The sequence below is a fragment of the Nilaparvata lugens genome, chromosome 11 (assembly GCF_014356525.2).
Source record: "Nilaparvata lugens isolate BPH chromosome 11, ASM1435652v1, whole genome shotgun sequence".
In the NCBI taxonomy this organism is placed as follows: Eukaryota; Metazoa; Arthropoda; class Insecta; order Hemiptera; family Delphacidae; genus Nilaparvata; species Nilaparvata lugens.
The window spans coordinates 24,640,942-24,659,120 of NC_052514.1; the positions used below are offsets into that span (position 1 = coordinate 24,640,942).

At 34.5% G+C, this 18,179-nt stretch overlaps 1 protein-coding gene across 18 annotated transcripts in view; it reads left to right on the forward strand.

Moving 5' to 3' along the window:
• LOC111051634 (four and a half LIM domains protein 2) overlaps positions 1-18,179 on the forward strand; it is a 276,721-nt gene that overhangs the window by 208,953 nt on the left and 49,589 nt on the right. For 15 of the 18 annotated variants that reach the window (XM_039437942.1, XM_039437946.1, XM_039437941.1 and 12 more), the window contains 2 exons: positions 12,560-12,760; positions 16,354-16,528. In XM_039437942.1, the coding sequence (XP_039293876.1) occupies positions 12,560-12,760; positions 16,354-16,528 (376 nt within the window). Of the gene's footprint in view, positions 1-5,257; positions 6,909-12,559; positions 12,761-16,353; positions 16,529-18,179 lie in introns of those variants that run through there. The other 3 variants (XM_039437948.1, XM_039437953.1, XM_039437952.1) reach the window with 2 other exon arrangements.

Here is an 18,179-nt window from a genome sequence, read left to right on the forward strand (position 1 = left end):
TTCTATAGATTGCTAGGCTTACATAAATCAACAAGAATCCCTCAAAATTCACCCAATCCTCAAGGACTGAAGATGTTATAAAGTAACTTGAACACATTGACTCATAGAAATTTGAACGTGAAACAGAATCATAAATTATAGTTCTTGCTGGAGCATAATTCCAATGAGAGAACCAATTTCGGTTGTTCGGAACCCACCTAACTGTGGGTTCATCCATCTCTTAACATCACTCATCTCATTTCCCACGCACAAGCCTAGAGCTCATGTAGGCATCATCCTCAAAAAATCAAGCCGTGATGGGAGCAGGTGAAACCAGACTCTAGTGAGATTCTCTTCAAAATTTCAGCCCAGCATTGATTGATTGTATTGAGAAATCAGCAATGAAAATATCTAAAATTAGCATATAATTTTGTGAAGTTGGAGAGACTTGGTTATAAAATCAAATAATAAATAACTCGAACATTACTAGTACTTCTAGTATTAGTCAATAAACATTCTATTGAGCTTCAAACTAAATGATTAATTATCAAATTTGTGAGAGCAAAGAGCAGAGCATATTCTATCAATCAATTCGTGTTGACAGCAGGTTAAAAACCAAGCTATGGTGAGACCAACTTTGAACTGACAGTTTTCCTTATTCCTTTCATCATGAACGCTTCTCATTTAACCAATGCTGATAGTTTGAAGTGAATCTTACGATAGCACGTGTTGCGTCGATCGAAAACTTTATTATTTGAGCAACGACAGCGGCATGAAAATCAGAACAACCAACTATTATTAACGATGAAATCGATTGGCCACGAGCTCTGCTGCAAATTCATTGTCAGTTTTCATTCGACTAAGCCTCCTCCTGTTAGGAGACATCTTCACACCTCTTCATTTCAAATCTCCTGACAGAGAGAGATTCACTTTAAACTTTCAGCATTGTTTGAATGAGGAGCATCGATGTTATTCATAAGGAAGGCTGACAGTATGAAGTGGATCTCACTAAATCGAGATTCATTAGAAATTGTCAGCATTGTTTGAATCTCAAGCATTTTGTTATTTACAAGGAATACAGACAGTTTGAACTGAGTCTGTGAGATATAGCATATCACGTCAATTAACTAGCTCAAAAGCCGCATTCATCTGCGTTAAAAGCTCTTGAACTCGTGTATTCGTGAACTTGTGAGCTAGTGATCCCGAAATAGAAATTCCACAATGATTTTCCTTATAAATCGGTGTATTTGCCATTTTTCAATCAATGTTGAAAACTGGAGAGGTCTCGTCCCACGTTTAATTTGTGTACTCGTGAACCAGTCAGCCGGAAATCTGAAAATAGTCATTGCACAATATATTGTTTTCCTCAAAATTCAGTGGTGTATTAATTTTTCAAACAATGCTTGAATCTCGGGAGAGCTTGTCTCACGTATGATTTGATGTTGCAGTTGATAATTGCTGTTATTTTATTAGCTACTGATTGTTTTTTGATATAAAAATTTTTACAAATTTAGAATGATTAGCTTTTCCAGTTGAAACTATTGTTCAGTTAAATTGCTGATAATTGAGTTGAAATAGATATATTAGGCAGTGCATTATCAAGTATTATCTGAGTATGATGCTCATGTCATGAACGGACAGTGATAACGATGATGATGATGATGATGATGATGATGATGATGATGATGAAGATGATAACGATGAGAGATGGGCCTATATTTTGAGTTAGTTTTTGAATCACCAGCATATCATTTCTGAGCTCATATCTGTAATGATAGGTGATAAAAGCTTTTCGTAATTAGTTGGAAAAGCTGGCCTTAAGGAGTTACTCTTCTTCCCTTACAATCAATCTTTATCCTAAATATAGAGAATCCACAAGAATTATCTATTAATATACACGAGAACCATTTGAACAAATAATACATCATTCCAGTAGTACAAACAACTATTTCCCGTTCAAATTCTTGAATAAAATTGAGGATCCCATGTTGAGATAGTAACAACATTTTCAACTCATTCCAACTCATCGAGCTGATAAACATAATATCAACTTGTCAATGTCATTGGAAGATTATAGAATGAAGAATCATTGAACTTTTAACTAGTAGTTGAAAATTGATTTAAATGAATGGAAGCTTTTTGAAGATTTCCTATTCTTCTTTTAAAAAAGTTGAGTTCCACAATCTCAACAGAGATTCTACTAATAAGTTGATCCTTATGAATTATTCATTTCCTATGCACGATGAATCATTTGAACGGTATCAACCACTCTTTCAAATTCAAGTTTTGCATGGAATGCTAGCCAGCCGCTCTAATAGTAAAAGGCGCTTTACCGGTTAAAAGCCACTTAGCCGCTTATGGTCAACAGAGAGGCAAGGTTTGGCGTAATTCAAGCATACAGCACTTGTTGCAAAATATCCACCATATGTCGTGCCAATGTTTGCATAGATTCGAATGTTGGATCGATATTGATGGCCTAGTCTCAACACTCGTTGTTTTCACCATAAAAGGCGTTAAATTTTGAGTATGTCGACTTGGAATATCGATGTTTCCAGATCGATAATGTTGTTGCGAATTTATCAATGGAAACTTGATTATCAAGTACGTACTCGGCGTTTGGAAGGAGAGAAATACAGTAGTACGAAATATAGATAGGGATACCTTTTTCGAATTGGAGATGCATTACTAAGGTGCCCATTGAATAAAGTTAGTGTTGCTCACATCAATTGGAAAACACTGAGAATACAGTTCTGAAATGAAATTGCCGAATTAGCCCATTAGTGCACCCATATTACTCAATTCGCATTTCTTCAAATAAATTCAGAACTTGAGTCTCATATATATAATACATAACCAAGACTGAAATTTTAGATTCTGAAGATCGATATTTAATTGAAGATTTTAGATAATTTGGTTTCACTCGAAGGATGATTGAGAATCATTTCGATGAAAATTGAGGACAAAATTCGAAGCTTGCAACAACATTCCATGGACGAGAAGAAGGACTGAATGAATATATTGTGGCTTGTTTTATCAAGATTAGTTAGTAATCTTCTGTATAACTTGATCCTCCGTTGTTTCACAAAACTTTTTTATAACCTTTCTTGGTCACTTGAAACAATATATCAATTCCCATTCCGCAACATTGATATTATTGTATCATGATGACAGGTCTCTGGATGAATTAATTCACAATATGACAAACTGGTTATTTTGAATTGGGATTTGAGCAAATTCAGGGAAGGTCTTGATGAATCTACTCGCATTTATTTATCGACAATAAATGGATAAATCAAATCTCCATAGTTAATTGTAAGCACACAGGAATCTGCAATTTTTTGTCTTTATTAATCCAGTTACTGAACATTTTTAGAAAAATTGTTTGTATCAATATTCTTCACTGACTATTCTGATGCTAATAAATTCAAAGTGCTCAATATCTGTGTATAATATTTTTGCAGGGAAAAAGATAATCCGATTATGAATTCTCTATCGGTACCAAATTCGATAACAATTATATCTATATCGATAATTCAGTTGATACCCGATAATCGAAAACTCGTTGTTATCTCCATATAAGGCAGTAAAAATTGAACGCGAAATATCGTTTTCGTGTATGGTCGAGTGTTGATTTCATGACTGCAAGTGGTTGATAACCTTGTGAAGGCACTGAATACTTGGAGCAATTACTTATTAGTAAATAATAGTACTCTGGTAATACGTATCTCCAATCAATGAACACTTTTAACTCAACTGCAAGGTCAAGCTGGTAAAAATCTGTGAGAAATTTGAAGAGGTATAATTGATATTTAATCTGATAATACAGTACAATTATTATTGTAATTGAGTTCATATTGTAATGTGAGATGGAAAATTGATAGCTGATTTGAAACTAAAAATACTCAAATTGAAACTGATAATCTTGAATGAAATTGAAGTCAACTTGAGTAGGTTGAATTGGTAGGTAATTGAAATCAAATTTCTAATAAAAGATTGATTCTCACATGTTTCGCAGCAAACGACGTGTAGGCTAACTGTCATCCAACTTTAGTATACCTTATACTGAAAATAGTCATTAGAATCATCATTCAATGTTAAGCTCTTATTATTAGTTCAAGATCATTTTCATGTTTTCAAAATGAGATATTTTTCAAGCTACTTATTACTAAAAATGTCAGAATAATTAGTACTTATAATAAATCCTACCACCAATATATTAATATTCACTTGACTAATTACCAAAAAATATGATGGTAATGCTCCTACCAATTTGGAGAATATTGGAATTGAAGTACGACAGTATCGTATCGTATTCTATTTAACAAAAAGTGATTTATTAAAATCAAACCATAGAATTTTCATGCAAATTATAAGCAAATCTGGTTGATATAAGATTTTACTTACTCACTTAATCCTCTTCGTTCCTAGTGGGACATAGGGCATCAACAGCAAGCCTCCATCCAGGTTATGTGCAGGGCTCTTGGTTGGTCTTCTCCCACAGTTCTGCATTGGAGATTCTATTGGGCCGCCATATCTGGAGAATCCTTCGAAAACATTTATTGGCAAATACTTGAATTTTCCTGGTAGCGCTCTCTGAAATTTTCCAAGTTCCACTACCATACAGCAAAACACTCTTAATGTTTGGGTTGTATATTCTTATTCTATTTTTCAGACTAATCTGGTTTGACTGCCACACTTTGTTCAGACTACTGAAATCTTGCTGTGCCTTGCCTATTCGTGTTTTCATGTCTTCCTCTGCCCCACCAGTTCAGTTACCACACTACCTAAATAGCAGAATTTATCTACTTTCTCTAGCACTGCCTGTCCAAGGATGATGGCTCTTTGATTTGCACCATTTACAAACATCACCAGCCTTAGTCTTTTTCTCATTTATTTTCAGTCCAATGCTATCTGCCACTTCTTCAATTTGTGAGGTCTTCTCTTGTGAGTGTTGGTGACTTTCAGAAATCAGGCACACATCATCCGCAAACTCCAGGTCCTCAAGATGTGTGAATGGGGTCCACTGCAATCCTCTCCTGCTAGTTGAAATTTTTCTCATCACCCAATCCATGAGAATCAAGAAAAGCGTCGGTGACAGAATACATCCTTGCCGTACACCACTTTCAATATCAAAGGGATTAAAGAGTTTTCCCTCATGTATAATTCGGGCTTTGTAATTTTCATACAGCCCTCTGATCATTTTAATGAACAATAAGATTTTAGTAATGTTATAAAGTCATCATGTAGAGGATTTCAGTTGAAATTCACTATTTGGAACATTGATACAATTTATCTGATGTATATATTTCGGAAGGACACGTTAAGTCGTCGGTCCCGGCTGCCTAAAAAGCAGTCGTTAAGTCATGTCAGAGGCCCTGAAATTGATCAGTTGCTACCTGAAATCTCTTACATCTGACCTGAGCCAGCCAGGTCACTCGATATTTTATTTATTATTCATCTGATTATTCAAATTGGACTTTTGTTGAAATAGCTCATTTCTTTCTTTGTGATTTGATCAATAAGCTCTTTTTCTGATGATGAAGCCTTCTTGAGCCCTAGGCTCGTGCCTCTAATCTAGATAATACCGTCGAAATTCTTATCCCCGGAAGTGATGCTTATATCTCAAAACATACTTAGTGGAGAGAGAAATGTATCATTAGTTAAGAGTAGAAATCAAATGGAAGAATCTCTCGATAAAATAATAAGAACATTCGATCTCATATGGGAGTGGAAACATGTAGGAGCATGAAACGTACATGTAGGATTGGAATAGAAGAAATATGATAAAACGATGGTTTTAATATGTAATGAATGAATGTGCACTATTAACGTATGACCTTGACTTAAATACTCTCTCATTCATCTTTTTCCTGTAGACTCGTATACTTGAATAAATTATTCAAATAATCTTCGGCAAAATATTCTTTTAAGATGAAGTTTCCTGCAGTATTTGACGACTGTAATTAGCCAAGTGATATTAATTGCATTTACAGGCATTATTATTAAAATTCTGACCTTGTTCCGTTGACCTTGAATTTGATATTTCAAATCTTCTTAAGTATACGACGTTAATTCTTTATCGAAGTCAGCTCTACTCTGTGAATTTTTAGATTGAAACTGATTTGATACTCAACATTGTGATGAAGCGTCATTTTGACCAATGTCAATAACTTTAGATATAATGAGATGCATTTTTAATTTTCATAATTAGTTCAATTGTTAGTTCATCATGAAATGCTTACCGTTCAAAGTGAATTTCACTACAGGGATGATTAGGATGGAGAGGAAGAACCGTGTAAATACTGTTGAATATTATGAAAAATCCTAATTATTTTAAATCGATACTAATTCTGTACAAAGATTCATTCATAATACCTTGCATTACTGGTATGCACTATTGTACATAATGTATTACTTTTTTGGTGCCTGTAGTTTATAAAACTTATCACAAATAGCCTTGTGAAACTTATAGAAAGCCGTGTGAATAGATGTCAAATTAATTTGGATTTCCCTTTGAATAAATAACATTTTGAATGTTGGATCAATTTACTATTTCTTTCAAGTATTTACTATTTCTCAAAACTGAAAATTTAACTAGATTTTTGTTTCCTTTTGATTAGATGATTGAAAAAAAAGAACCTCATGCATTCGAGAATATTTAGATCATTCTGTTCTCCTTATGAAATTACATTGTAATTAGCAGCCATCATGATATTTTCAATTGTGATTAGTTTTGGATTGATTTGAAAATCTAGCATTGAATTTTCTATTCATTTAATTTTTCATTTTTCTGGGAATTTTATTATCTCAATTTTGGGTTCAATGTATAAGGCTATCATGAATTTAAAAAATTATAGCAATATACTTTTTCTTTGAACCCCCTTTAAATTTGTCTCACCCCTGATCCTGCACAATCGACTGATTTTAAGGTAAATTTTTCATTAGAACATGAATTGTTTATTCGAAAAATGCTTTGCTTGACTTGTTATGTTCCTATTCCTTTAACACTAACTCTACACTTTGTTTCATATTTACTAAAATTCAACTGCATGCTCAAACTTACAAGCAGCTCCATTTGTGATTTCTGTCTTTCCTCTTGATACACACTTTCAATTTGGTAGTTTTTCCAAAATTGCATGTATTTGAGATTTGTTTATAATCAATGTCTGTGATTTAGGCTCAACTCACACCTACGCGACTCAGGTCGAGAAGAGACTGCGACTGTAGTCTCTTCTCGACGCAGCATGTGTATCAAATGGTGACGTCGCGGAGACTAGAATCGACTGGTCTGAGTGTCACTCACCATTGGAAAAAGACATGCTGCGTCGAGAAGAGACTAGAGTCGCAGTCTCTTCCCGACTTGATTCGCGTAAGTGTGAGTTGAGCCTTATTCTAACTACTCTACTCCCTATTCGATTTCATCATTGTCTCCTTTGCATATTGCTCAATATTATATCATTGTAATGTATTTTTTCTTACATGGAAGATTGTATTACAATTTACAACAGTTCCACTCTCAAGGGTCTCTTCACACTCAGCTACGCTAAAGTAGCGAAATACGTCGTATCTTCCAATGGTAAATTCAAGCTTCGAATCTGTTCCGTTCACATCGGCAAAGCTTTGCTTTCAATATTGGGAGATAGGACGGCTACAACTTCCGAAGGCGTATTTCAGAGAAGACCATGTGAATGTGAAGAGACCTTTAGATTATCAAGATGATTTTTTTGCTTATACTAGTAATCTATGTATATTCCAAAGAATCACCAATAAAAAAAATATTGTAGAACCGTTCAATAATAATAATATGAATACTTATGGATGTTGTCAATTCCATTCTGATTCAGTTTGCTTATGTGACGACTTATGTAGTGTACTATATGGTGTAGTATGTGTAAGTATGTGGTAACGAAGCCATGGTCCTGTACAAAAAATACACTTGGAATTGACAATTCAAGCTACTTGTATCCATTTAATAATTTATGAGTAATAATTTTTGAGCTTATTGTAATGAAACTAGTTGTTTGTCAATGATCACAATTCACCAGAGTTCATTATTAAAGCTTATTCGAAAATGCTCATGATGTGATTCAAGTCTGTGATAAATAATATTTATATATTTTCAGTATATTATACCGATGATACGATATAATCAGTATCACTTACTTCATCCATGATATGGTATTTCCCTATTCACTGTTTCCATGAAGATGTTGCCACGGAAATATAATATTACAATAATATTGATATAATTTTTAATAGATTTACACTGTACCAGTAATTGATTTTGTGGTATATACAATACTATTAGCATCAATACTAAATTAGTAGTATTACTGTACTTTAAATGACTTTTACACAACCAATATAGATAGAATTGAAAAATAAATTGCATAGGAAATAACAAAATTAGCAACAGTCTTTATTTAAAGTAATTAGTTTTTATTGGAGAAGTTCCTCCTTCACATATCAACTCGAAAGGGAGTGGCATTCTATTGTATCAGGCATGAACATCTCGGTTTCAAGCTCATCGATAAGCTCTCACGAACTCATAAAGTCGTAACACAATTCAATTTAGCTAATATGATGCACCTTTTGCATGTTGTGTCCACATAATAGGACTGACTCCCCGTATGACTTGCGTGGCACACATATATGGGACATCTATCAGTCTGCTCCATAAACCTGAATTTCTTCAGGGAATTTGGCCTCGCCTAATCCATCATTCTATCACGAGCCCTGGTCAGTATTGCTTGAATGGAAAACATTGATATTTTTCGAAAGAGATGCAGACGGTTTAAAGTGAATCTCGCTATAGAGCATGAGCTCTGAAAGAGTTGGCCGAATTCGAATTAGAATAATGAATCAGCTAAATTAGCTAAAACTACTCATTCTAAGTGTAGGGTTGAATTTTAAATAGTTGAATACAGTATTCAAATTTGTCAATTGTTGATTTGAGTCCAGGTTTTGAGTTAAGTTTGGAACACCGCTTAATTGTTGATGATCTATTATTAAACGAAAATCCCAAAAATAAATTTCATTGATAAGCATTTGAACGAATGCAACTTCCAATTTATCTCCATCTGTAATTGTTGATGTTCAAGCTACCTAATCAGATTACCGCTTTTTTATTTCAAATTGATTGAAATTCATTAACACCATAGAACTGAGCATAAATCGAGAAACTGAACTTGGTGCTCTAAATATGATTGAAATGAATAATATTGAACACTGCAAAGGCAATACAATATAACACAATACACAATTATCGCGAATCAACACAACATTTCAAATCATTCACGTTAACTCATAACACACGAATCATGAAATATTACTGGGATTAAAAACTGAACATCCAATTAAATAGCAGAAAACCTGAGATACTTGTAATACAACTCACCATATTACATAAGCTACAATGTCAAAAAGTGCAATTAAATTACATTACAACGCCACATCCAAAACAGACAATAATATCATTATTTTTTAAACGAATACGAAATACAATAAAATCAAATACGCCTTACAATCAAATTTCAAATAACGCAGCACTGATTCCAATATATTGATACATCCACTCAAATTGAAATGAAATTATGCAAACAAAGCTTTTGAAACCATGTACCTCACATCATCACATTCTTGAATCGTACATCAAAACAACCAAACACATTGCCCAGAAAACGATAGATCAGAACACAGTACATAGTATCACAAAACTAGAAACTAAGTTTGCCTAGAAACTTGATATGATAGAACACAGTTCAACTAGGCACAAATTGCAGTGCTAGCCATCCTCACAAAACATCTCAACTCAATTCAAATTTATGTTTCAAGTTGGCTCAAGTTAGAAGCGTTGAGTTCTAATGCATTGTATGTGGAGGACGAGAAACTTCTGTCATGCTCTGTTCAGTTGTGTTTGATTTGACATTTTTTGTATCATTGATTAGTTAGAAAAAATTGAATTGTATTTGTGTTGCTGAAAAGTAAATAACTTTGCAATGTGTCAAATCGTCCTACAAACCCAGTGACATTTCACTGAATTAAATGAGATCGGCATGTTCTGAAGGCTGTTCCAATATTGGCTGTGCAAAATCTGTCGGATGCGATCCAGTGATATTCACTTCAAACTGACATCATTCCTTATAGATATCATCAATGCATCCCATTCAACCAATGCTGACTCTTTGAAGCGAACCTCACCTCACTCCAGCATTGGCGAAAATTGGTAGCTGGCTGTAATCAGTTGCAAACATACGTTTGTACAACGCGCGCAACAATCTCCTCTGGTCACGTGATATTTAACGCGTGGGCTATGCATGCAAAGTTTTTCTCGCGAAATGAGGTTAGGATTGGGGGAGGTGGAATCTATTTGAGAACTTGACCACGTCAGCATTTTCGTGTCCACCTCATGATATTAGTTTTAGACACGGTTTTGTTATTATCTCCACTTGATTCTTTGTCCAATGTGTTCTACCTGACCTCTTCATTTTGTAGGATTGTTTGTCGAAGGGTTGAAGGTTATTCTTCCATATTTAAAATTATTGAGTGATATCATAGAGAAAAGATAGCATAAGAAGATATCTTTTGGTAAAGGGCGTCTATGTACCAAATTTCACTGTAACTTCAGGCCTACTGCCCTATAGTGAGGACCACGTTATAATGGCAGTGTTTGATTAGTAATGGTATTGCTGTCCTTGTCTATCATTCAAGAAAGCGAATAGCGCTATTTCTTTCTTGCTTTGCTCTGTTGCCAGATCGTCTTTCAACAATGTAGAATTAATAATCAATTAACAAAATATTTCATATTAATTGAGAAAATTCTTTATGAAATTATTGAAAAATATATTTTCTTGCTTAATAAAATATAATTGATAATTTCAAACGAGAATGAACAGTTAATATTACATCAATAAACCTGTATCAGCTACCGTCTATAGAAGGCATTGACAAGACAGAGGATCGGCAACGTTGTTCTGCTATCTTTCTCCACTGCAATTATAACGTGAACTTCACTATAATAGTTGATTTTCACGAAGCTATGTGTCGCTGGTAGTCTCTCATACTGTGCCGTACTTACACTCTCACCCGACCAAAAATAATAGAGAGTAGCCGACAGAAGTCTGCTCGAGTTTACAAGAAATCGGCTCCAAGTTTGAAACATAAACGACCTTGAACATGGAATATCTTCTTTTGTTATATTTTCTCTATGATTATATGATGCTTTGTAGGGAGAAGTTTGTGTTGATCTTTCATTCTTGGCTTCAATTTACAGTATAATTAATTTCACCAGAGAATTTAATTCAATAATTAAAATTAGAAGAAAAATATCAGTTAAAGACATTTTTTCATAAAATAGCTAGCTTCAATGATATTAAATAATATTACCTACTGTCAACATTGATTGTATGAGAAGCCTAGATGTTATACATGAAGAATGCTGACAGTATATAGTGAATCTGACTATAGTGACATGCGTGTTGCCTACACAGCTCCTGGCTTAGTAGGTCAACGGCTTTTAACCTTGAACTTGCATTCACCAGGCAGAGAGAACTCTCAGCTTCGTGGCATTGACATACTGCTTCAGTAATGGAGAAGGGGCTAGTTGACTCTCCCTCTGGTAGAGAGGGAGACTCTCCCATTTGGTAGAGAGTTAGTGGGAAGGATATTTTGAATATTCTTTCCAAAGAATGGACATTGATATGTCCAAAGCTCCGCCAATTTATGTAGATGCATAACAATATTATGTATAGCTTTTATCAATAGCTTTTTTCATATCATATGCAGTTAAATAATTATTTTCTTAGTCTATATTATGTAAATTCATCTATAATTTTGCTGTATTGTAAGCTATTGTATATAAGTGTATAAGCCAGTATATATTGTAATCTACATGAATAAAGTAATCAATTAATCAATCAATCTGCCCCAACATCCAACAGGGGATCAACACAACATTGCACACAAAACCCTGTTCAAGAATGCAATGCGCATGCTCTTTAAGCTGGGTGATTGACGAATATTTTCCCCTTACTATCAAGTTTGTTTTTTTTTTTTGTTCAATCAGTTTTGCTGATTAAAGAAATTGAGGTTGTTGATTACAATCCTGTCAGTTGTTGGCTTATATGATTTTCGAGTAAATCTTATAATTTTATTATCTTAGTGATTATATCCGAAAATCATATTCAGTTATTTTCCAGTTGTAGGAATCATAATTCTATGATTTAAAATATCTTTATAATTCATTGTTCCACATCAAATTGTTAGTACATTGAATTTAAACATCCAGCCCAACCAAAATTCCTCCTCTTTAGACGTTTTTAATCAACACCCCTCTTCTTATGTGTATTTGGGATTATTTTCGACAATACATTACCTATTCACTGTCTTTTATCCTGTTTAGTATTTCCACACTTGATATATTGTGTATCTAAATTTTGAATATAATTTCATCGTTTCTCAATCGAATCATACTTTGCTCGATTTTCCAACTGATATATTTGTTTTCGTAAGACTTTTAGATCAATGTCAAATCAAATAACTCTTCCAATACGTATTTCTGATCAACATCTCTGTTTTACAGTTGATTTTCAGCGGCGAATACACGAAAGCGATGAACAAGGACTGGCACAGCGGTCACTTCTGCTGCTGGCAGTGCGACGAATCGCTGACGGGACAACGCTACGTGCTGCGGGATGACCATCCCTACTGCATCAAGTGCTACGAGTCCGTCTTCGCCAACCCCTGCGAACAGTGCAACAAGACTATCGGCATCGATTCTAAGGTAAATTCATCTAATCAAATAGCAAATGAATTAAATGGCAATTAACCTAAAAATCCCAAAAAACTCTATAAACAATCCCCAGAACTCTATATGCACAACCTCCATCCAGTTTTATGAAGAGCTCCTCCTTATGTAGAGTTCGGACTTCAGTCTGATCTATCAGCTGGACTGAAAGCCGGACTAGTGGACCAAAACATGGGATTAACACTGAAATAGCATTTGACTACAAATTTATATTTGTAGCCAACAGCCCAGCTAATGGATGACACTGAAGACCATTCTCAAGATATTGAAGTCAAAAATATTAACTCTGTTTTTATGGGTTATTATTTGTGTGTTCGTCTCAAGGTTTGGTCCACACGGGAGAGATAGGCCTTCAGTTTGGCTGACGATTTAGACTGAAGACCGTTCTCTTTGTTTGAAAGAGCATTTGGATTTATTCTCCTCTGTAGTTTACATAAACTGTTATGGCTTAGGCATAAAAGCCCCTTGACATAGGGACAATACTTGTCTCTATATTTTTAGCCATCAGAAGGAACAAGATGCCATCACACAGGCACATTAGTAGTGTCCGAACCCTACTCACAGGGGCAATAGACAGAATTCTAGTAGCCGCCACTCTAGTGGTCTACTGGACGCCACTATTGTCCCCATGACCAATAAGTCATAGTTTAAGGTTGGTTCAAGGGATATATGCTTCATCCCAGCTTAAACTAGAATAAACCAGTCGTTTCTTATAAACTCGGAATGTTACACATTTTCATGAATTTTATCATCATATCTGAATGTTACCTTGTAGACTACTAGCGACTAACAGGTAACCCGTCCTCCGCAAGGGTCCATTTAGAAACTTGACAAACTGAAAATTTGACCTATTGAGATCTTGAAGAATTTTAAATAGGCCTTCAACTATCCTTGGTAAATTTAGAATCTACATGCACAATTTAAAGTCAATCTGGCCTGTAGTTCAGGCGTGATGATGCGTCATTTGTGAACTTCCTATCCCGTACGTGTATAAGCCAATTCTTTCTCTTATCCTATTATAGATAAATAATAGAGGAGGTATACGCAATTACTCGTTGATAGGCAATAGTGTGAGCTACAAAATATTTTATTGGTTGAAAAATCATTTGCTTAAATACTATGTGCTCATATCATAAGCGAATGATTTTTCAATCGATAAAAGATTTGGTAGAACACTGTAAGAAGAGGATAGCACAATGGAAAAATGGGAGAAAAAAGTGAGAGGCATCAGCTCATACTTATAAATATTCCACATCTTAAATCAAAATATGGACCAATGTTAGCTCTTCAAACCCAAAAAAGTGGCAACATTTCTATTTTTGGATCAGCCTGCTCTCTGATAGACTTCTAGCCACATTAAATATTTCGCCGTCGAGTGAAAAGATCTATCAGTGCTATTTGCCAAATGCATCCGCTCCAAAGTGGGATTCACTTTGAAATGTCAGCATTCCTTATGAATAGCATCAATGCTCCCCATTCAACCAATGCTGACAGTTTGAACTTAATTCCACGATATAGCAGACATATGGAATGAGAGTTTGAAGCTAAACAATGCACAGATGGTCTCAATAAAGTAGATTGTACATTTGAAGTGTTGCCAGAATATTTTGGTAGGAATAAATTGTGAGGGAACTGATATGGAGAGTCAAATTATTGTGGGTGGGTTTTAGTTTATGAAGAAATTTTGTTTGAAGTGTTCAAATTTTTAATTTCCAAGTTACTGTTTAATCAACAAAGCTATGACATTTTAGAGAATTTTGTTGAATCGAAAGTCTTGAAGCTTGAAGTTGTCGCAGACACTTATTCTAAGAGGATACAATAAACTGGGTTTTGGTTTCTAGACTTGGTTTCCACACTATTATCAATGAATTATTCAAAAAGCTCTATTTCTGATGAACTATAATTTCAAGTATTGGACAGTTTTTTATTTTTTTTATTTACGATACAAATGACACTGATGTAATAAAATTGGTAGATAAAAAATAAGGTAGTCCTTGTGCCATTTTTCTTCCAAATTTATGGGTGATGACACAGTCCAAGATAAGGTTAGAATTTCACGTATACAATTTCTATAAAATTTTAGTCCAAAAAACATGGAAGCTATAAAGTTCGAATCAGGATGGCCTGAATTGATGAGTTAATTGGAAATATTCCACTTAATTACCACTCGTAACGATATAATATTGAGTTATTTAAATGAAAATTTGGAACCATGGAAGAAACAAAAACACAAGTAGGATGTATACTGTGAATTGAGACATATAATTGGTAGTTTTCTTACCTGTCAAAGTAATAATAATATTGGTATGGCTTTTATTGGTGGGGACCAAGTTCCACCTCGCCTGAATATATTATTTAAGCCATCAATGGGCCTTACAACTGTCATAATTCAGCCGGGACTGAAAATTTAACATGCCCATCCGATAACCTGTTCAAAACCTTTCGGCTATGAGCGGGGTTTGAGAACCTGGGATCTCTAGGCTGCTACGCAAGCTCTCTATCCACTAGACCACGGATCACTTCAAAGTGAAGGTCTGTTATTGGCCGAAATAAGACACGTCCATTGTGGGCGAAGCATTCATACTCCGCCAATAAGCAATAAAATGGCTACATTTATGTATGGTGAATATTTTGATACTCCATATTGTTGAAAGTTTTTATTCACTGAAGATTGATAATTTTGTCCTGATAAATTATTGATTCGATTCAACACGTAATTTCTTCTGGAATCAAATTAATGAGCCTTTATATTGGAAGTACTGGAGGAGTTATAGTTCACCATGCTGTCCAATAAGAGAGTTTTATTAACTCAACTATATCTATTAATTGTACAAAATTGCTCTATGACGGTCATCTCTTGTTAGTTGCCCCAGCCCCAGTCACATGGTCATCCCCGATCAAAATCGGTGAGGAGAAAGTAAACTTGGAAAAATAATATTAAGTTATTATGATATATTCAGAACCATCCCGCCAGTTAACTGCTGTGGACAGACCTACAGCCATATGCTGTATATTATTCCATTTTTTATGTTTCCTGAACGTTAGGAGATCGGTATTTTACTACACCAAAATTTCCCAGCTGCAGAGCACAGATTACCTTCTAGTTTCTTATAATGTGCCACATTTCGGGTTTAAATTATCGATCTCCGTTTAAACGTCGATGAATGATATATGCAAGGCAACCAATTACTGGAAATGGCTTGTTTCTATCCTTATCATATTCGATTCTCATCTCCTGATATTCTTACTAGTATAATAGAGGGAGGATCTTCTACTAAGATCTCATCCTATTTACACACAAATTGATTCTTGGACGTACGAATTTTCACCGTCATTATAAATTCTATTAGATTGAGCATAACTTGACAAACATAAGGATGTGATCATTAATTTGTTTTCCAAGTTTCTTTGAATCTGGTAGAACTCATGAGGACGGCAAAAAGTCGTGCGTCTAAAAATCAATGTGTGTATAACTGGCTTATTTTTCTCTGGTATTCAGTAATTGTACTATTCTGCAACTATGTTACAAAGCCATGAATAATCATGATTGAATTGTGTTGATTTGTCAGGATCTGTCGTACAAGGACAAGCACTGGCACGAGGCGTGCTTCCTGTGCAACAAGTGCCAGGTGTCGCTGGTCGACAAGCAGTTCGGCTCCAAGGGCGAAAAGATCTACTGCGGCAACTGCTACGACACGCAGTTCGCATCCCGCTGCGACGGCTGCACGCAGATATTCAGAGCCGGTCAGTTACCAAACCACATCTAAATTCAATCAAAATTTGCAAGAAGCTAACAATAATATATTTATTTCCGCAAAAATGATACAGACAGTACAGAAAACGTGTGTAATTACAACTAACAATAGAATGGAAGAAGATGATGTGTCGATATTGTTCTCCATATCGATAAACTCAATGAGAATTTAGGAAAAATGATACGTCGATATTGTTCTCCATGTGGATAAACTCAATGAGAATTTGGGAGAAAATGATACGTCGATATTGTTTCCCATATCGATAAACTCAATTTGAATTTGGGAGACAATAATACACTGATATTTTCAGAGATAAAAGATTACTACAAGATACTTGAACGGTATCTCTACTCTATGTTATGGGTTTCCATATCGATAAACTCAATGAGAATATGGGTCGGATATAACGTCGGTATTGTTTCCAATGTCGATTAATTTGATTAGAATTTTAGAGAAAAAAAATAAGTCGACATTGTTTCCCATATCGATAAACTCAATGAGAATTTGGGAGAAAAACATAAGTCGATATTGTTTTTCATATGGATAAACTTAATGAGAGTTTAGGAGAAAATAATGTATCGAGATTGTTTTCCATGTCGAAACACTTGATAATGAAGATATGAGATTCATTTCTTAGTAATATTGGGTCTCTTCAAACTCGGCTACGCTACGCTGAATCTCCCAATGTTAAATCCAAGCTACGAATGTGAACGGGACAGATTTGTAACTTGGATTCAACATTTATTGGGACGTATTTCAGTTCAGAGTAAAGTAGCGTAGATAAGTGTGTCCAACTGTTTTGATACTGCGGGGCTGTATGTATTTCATAACTTTCTGGTAACAGGATGATGCAGCTCCTCATCAGGAGTGAAATGTATTCCACTTAGCAGTGCCCAAAAAACGAGTAGATTCTTATATTATTCACTAAGAAACAAATTAATGTCGTATCTTCAATAGACATGAGATGTATTGTCAATACTTCCGTGAAAGACATTTATTCATGTTGGTTTCTACGAAAATTCAATGATTATTCATAATTTCAAGTATTATTCATAATTTTGTGAACTGAAGAGTATTAGAGTTTGTTTGTATACGTATTGATTTAGACGTGTTTTTCTCATGATATTATATACCGAGGGAAATCATTCGATGTAGAGAGAGGATAAGCAAAAAAAGAAGGCTAATATCCATGGAAAACGTGAGGAAAGGTAAATAGGAATTAAAATGAGAAAGGTTTCACCATATTTGATTCATAACAGAAGGATAACTAAAGTGAGTTTCTAGAAGAAGATATAACCTCCAATTATAATTATTGGAACATAGATGGAATAAAATGAGAAATACTTCATTTTTATGAATAAAGAGAAATATATAGATCACGTAAAGAGATGTAACTTCAATTATTTAGAATTGTTGCAATTTGTTTAAATTGGGAACTGTAATGCATTTTTCCATGATTGGATGGCTGAGTAAGAAAACCATAATGGAAGGAGAAAAGCAGCGTTCTCTAGGAGGATAATGATAAATTTTATTTTTTTAGAGAGAAAATCATAGTGGGAGAATGTAGAATAGTAAGTAAACATTCCCAAAAGTGTCATGAGTTCATGATCAATTGATCATGATCATGGATAAATAATATA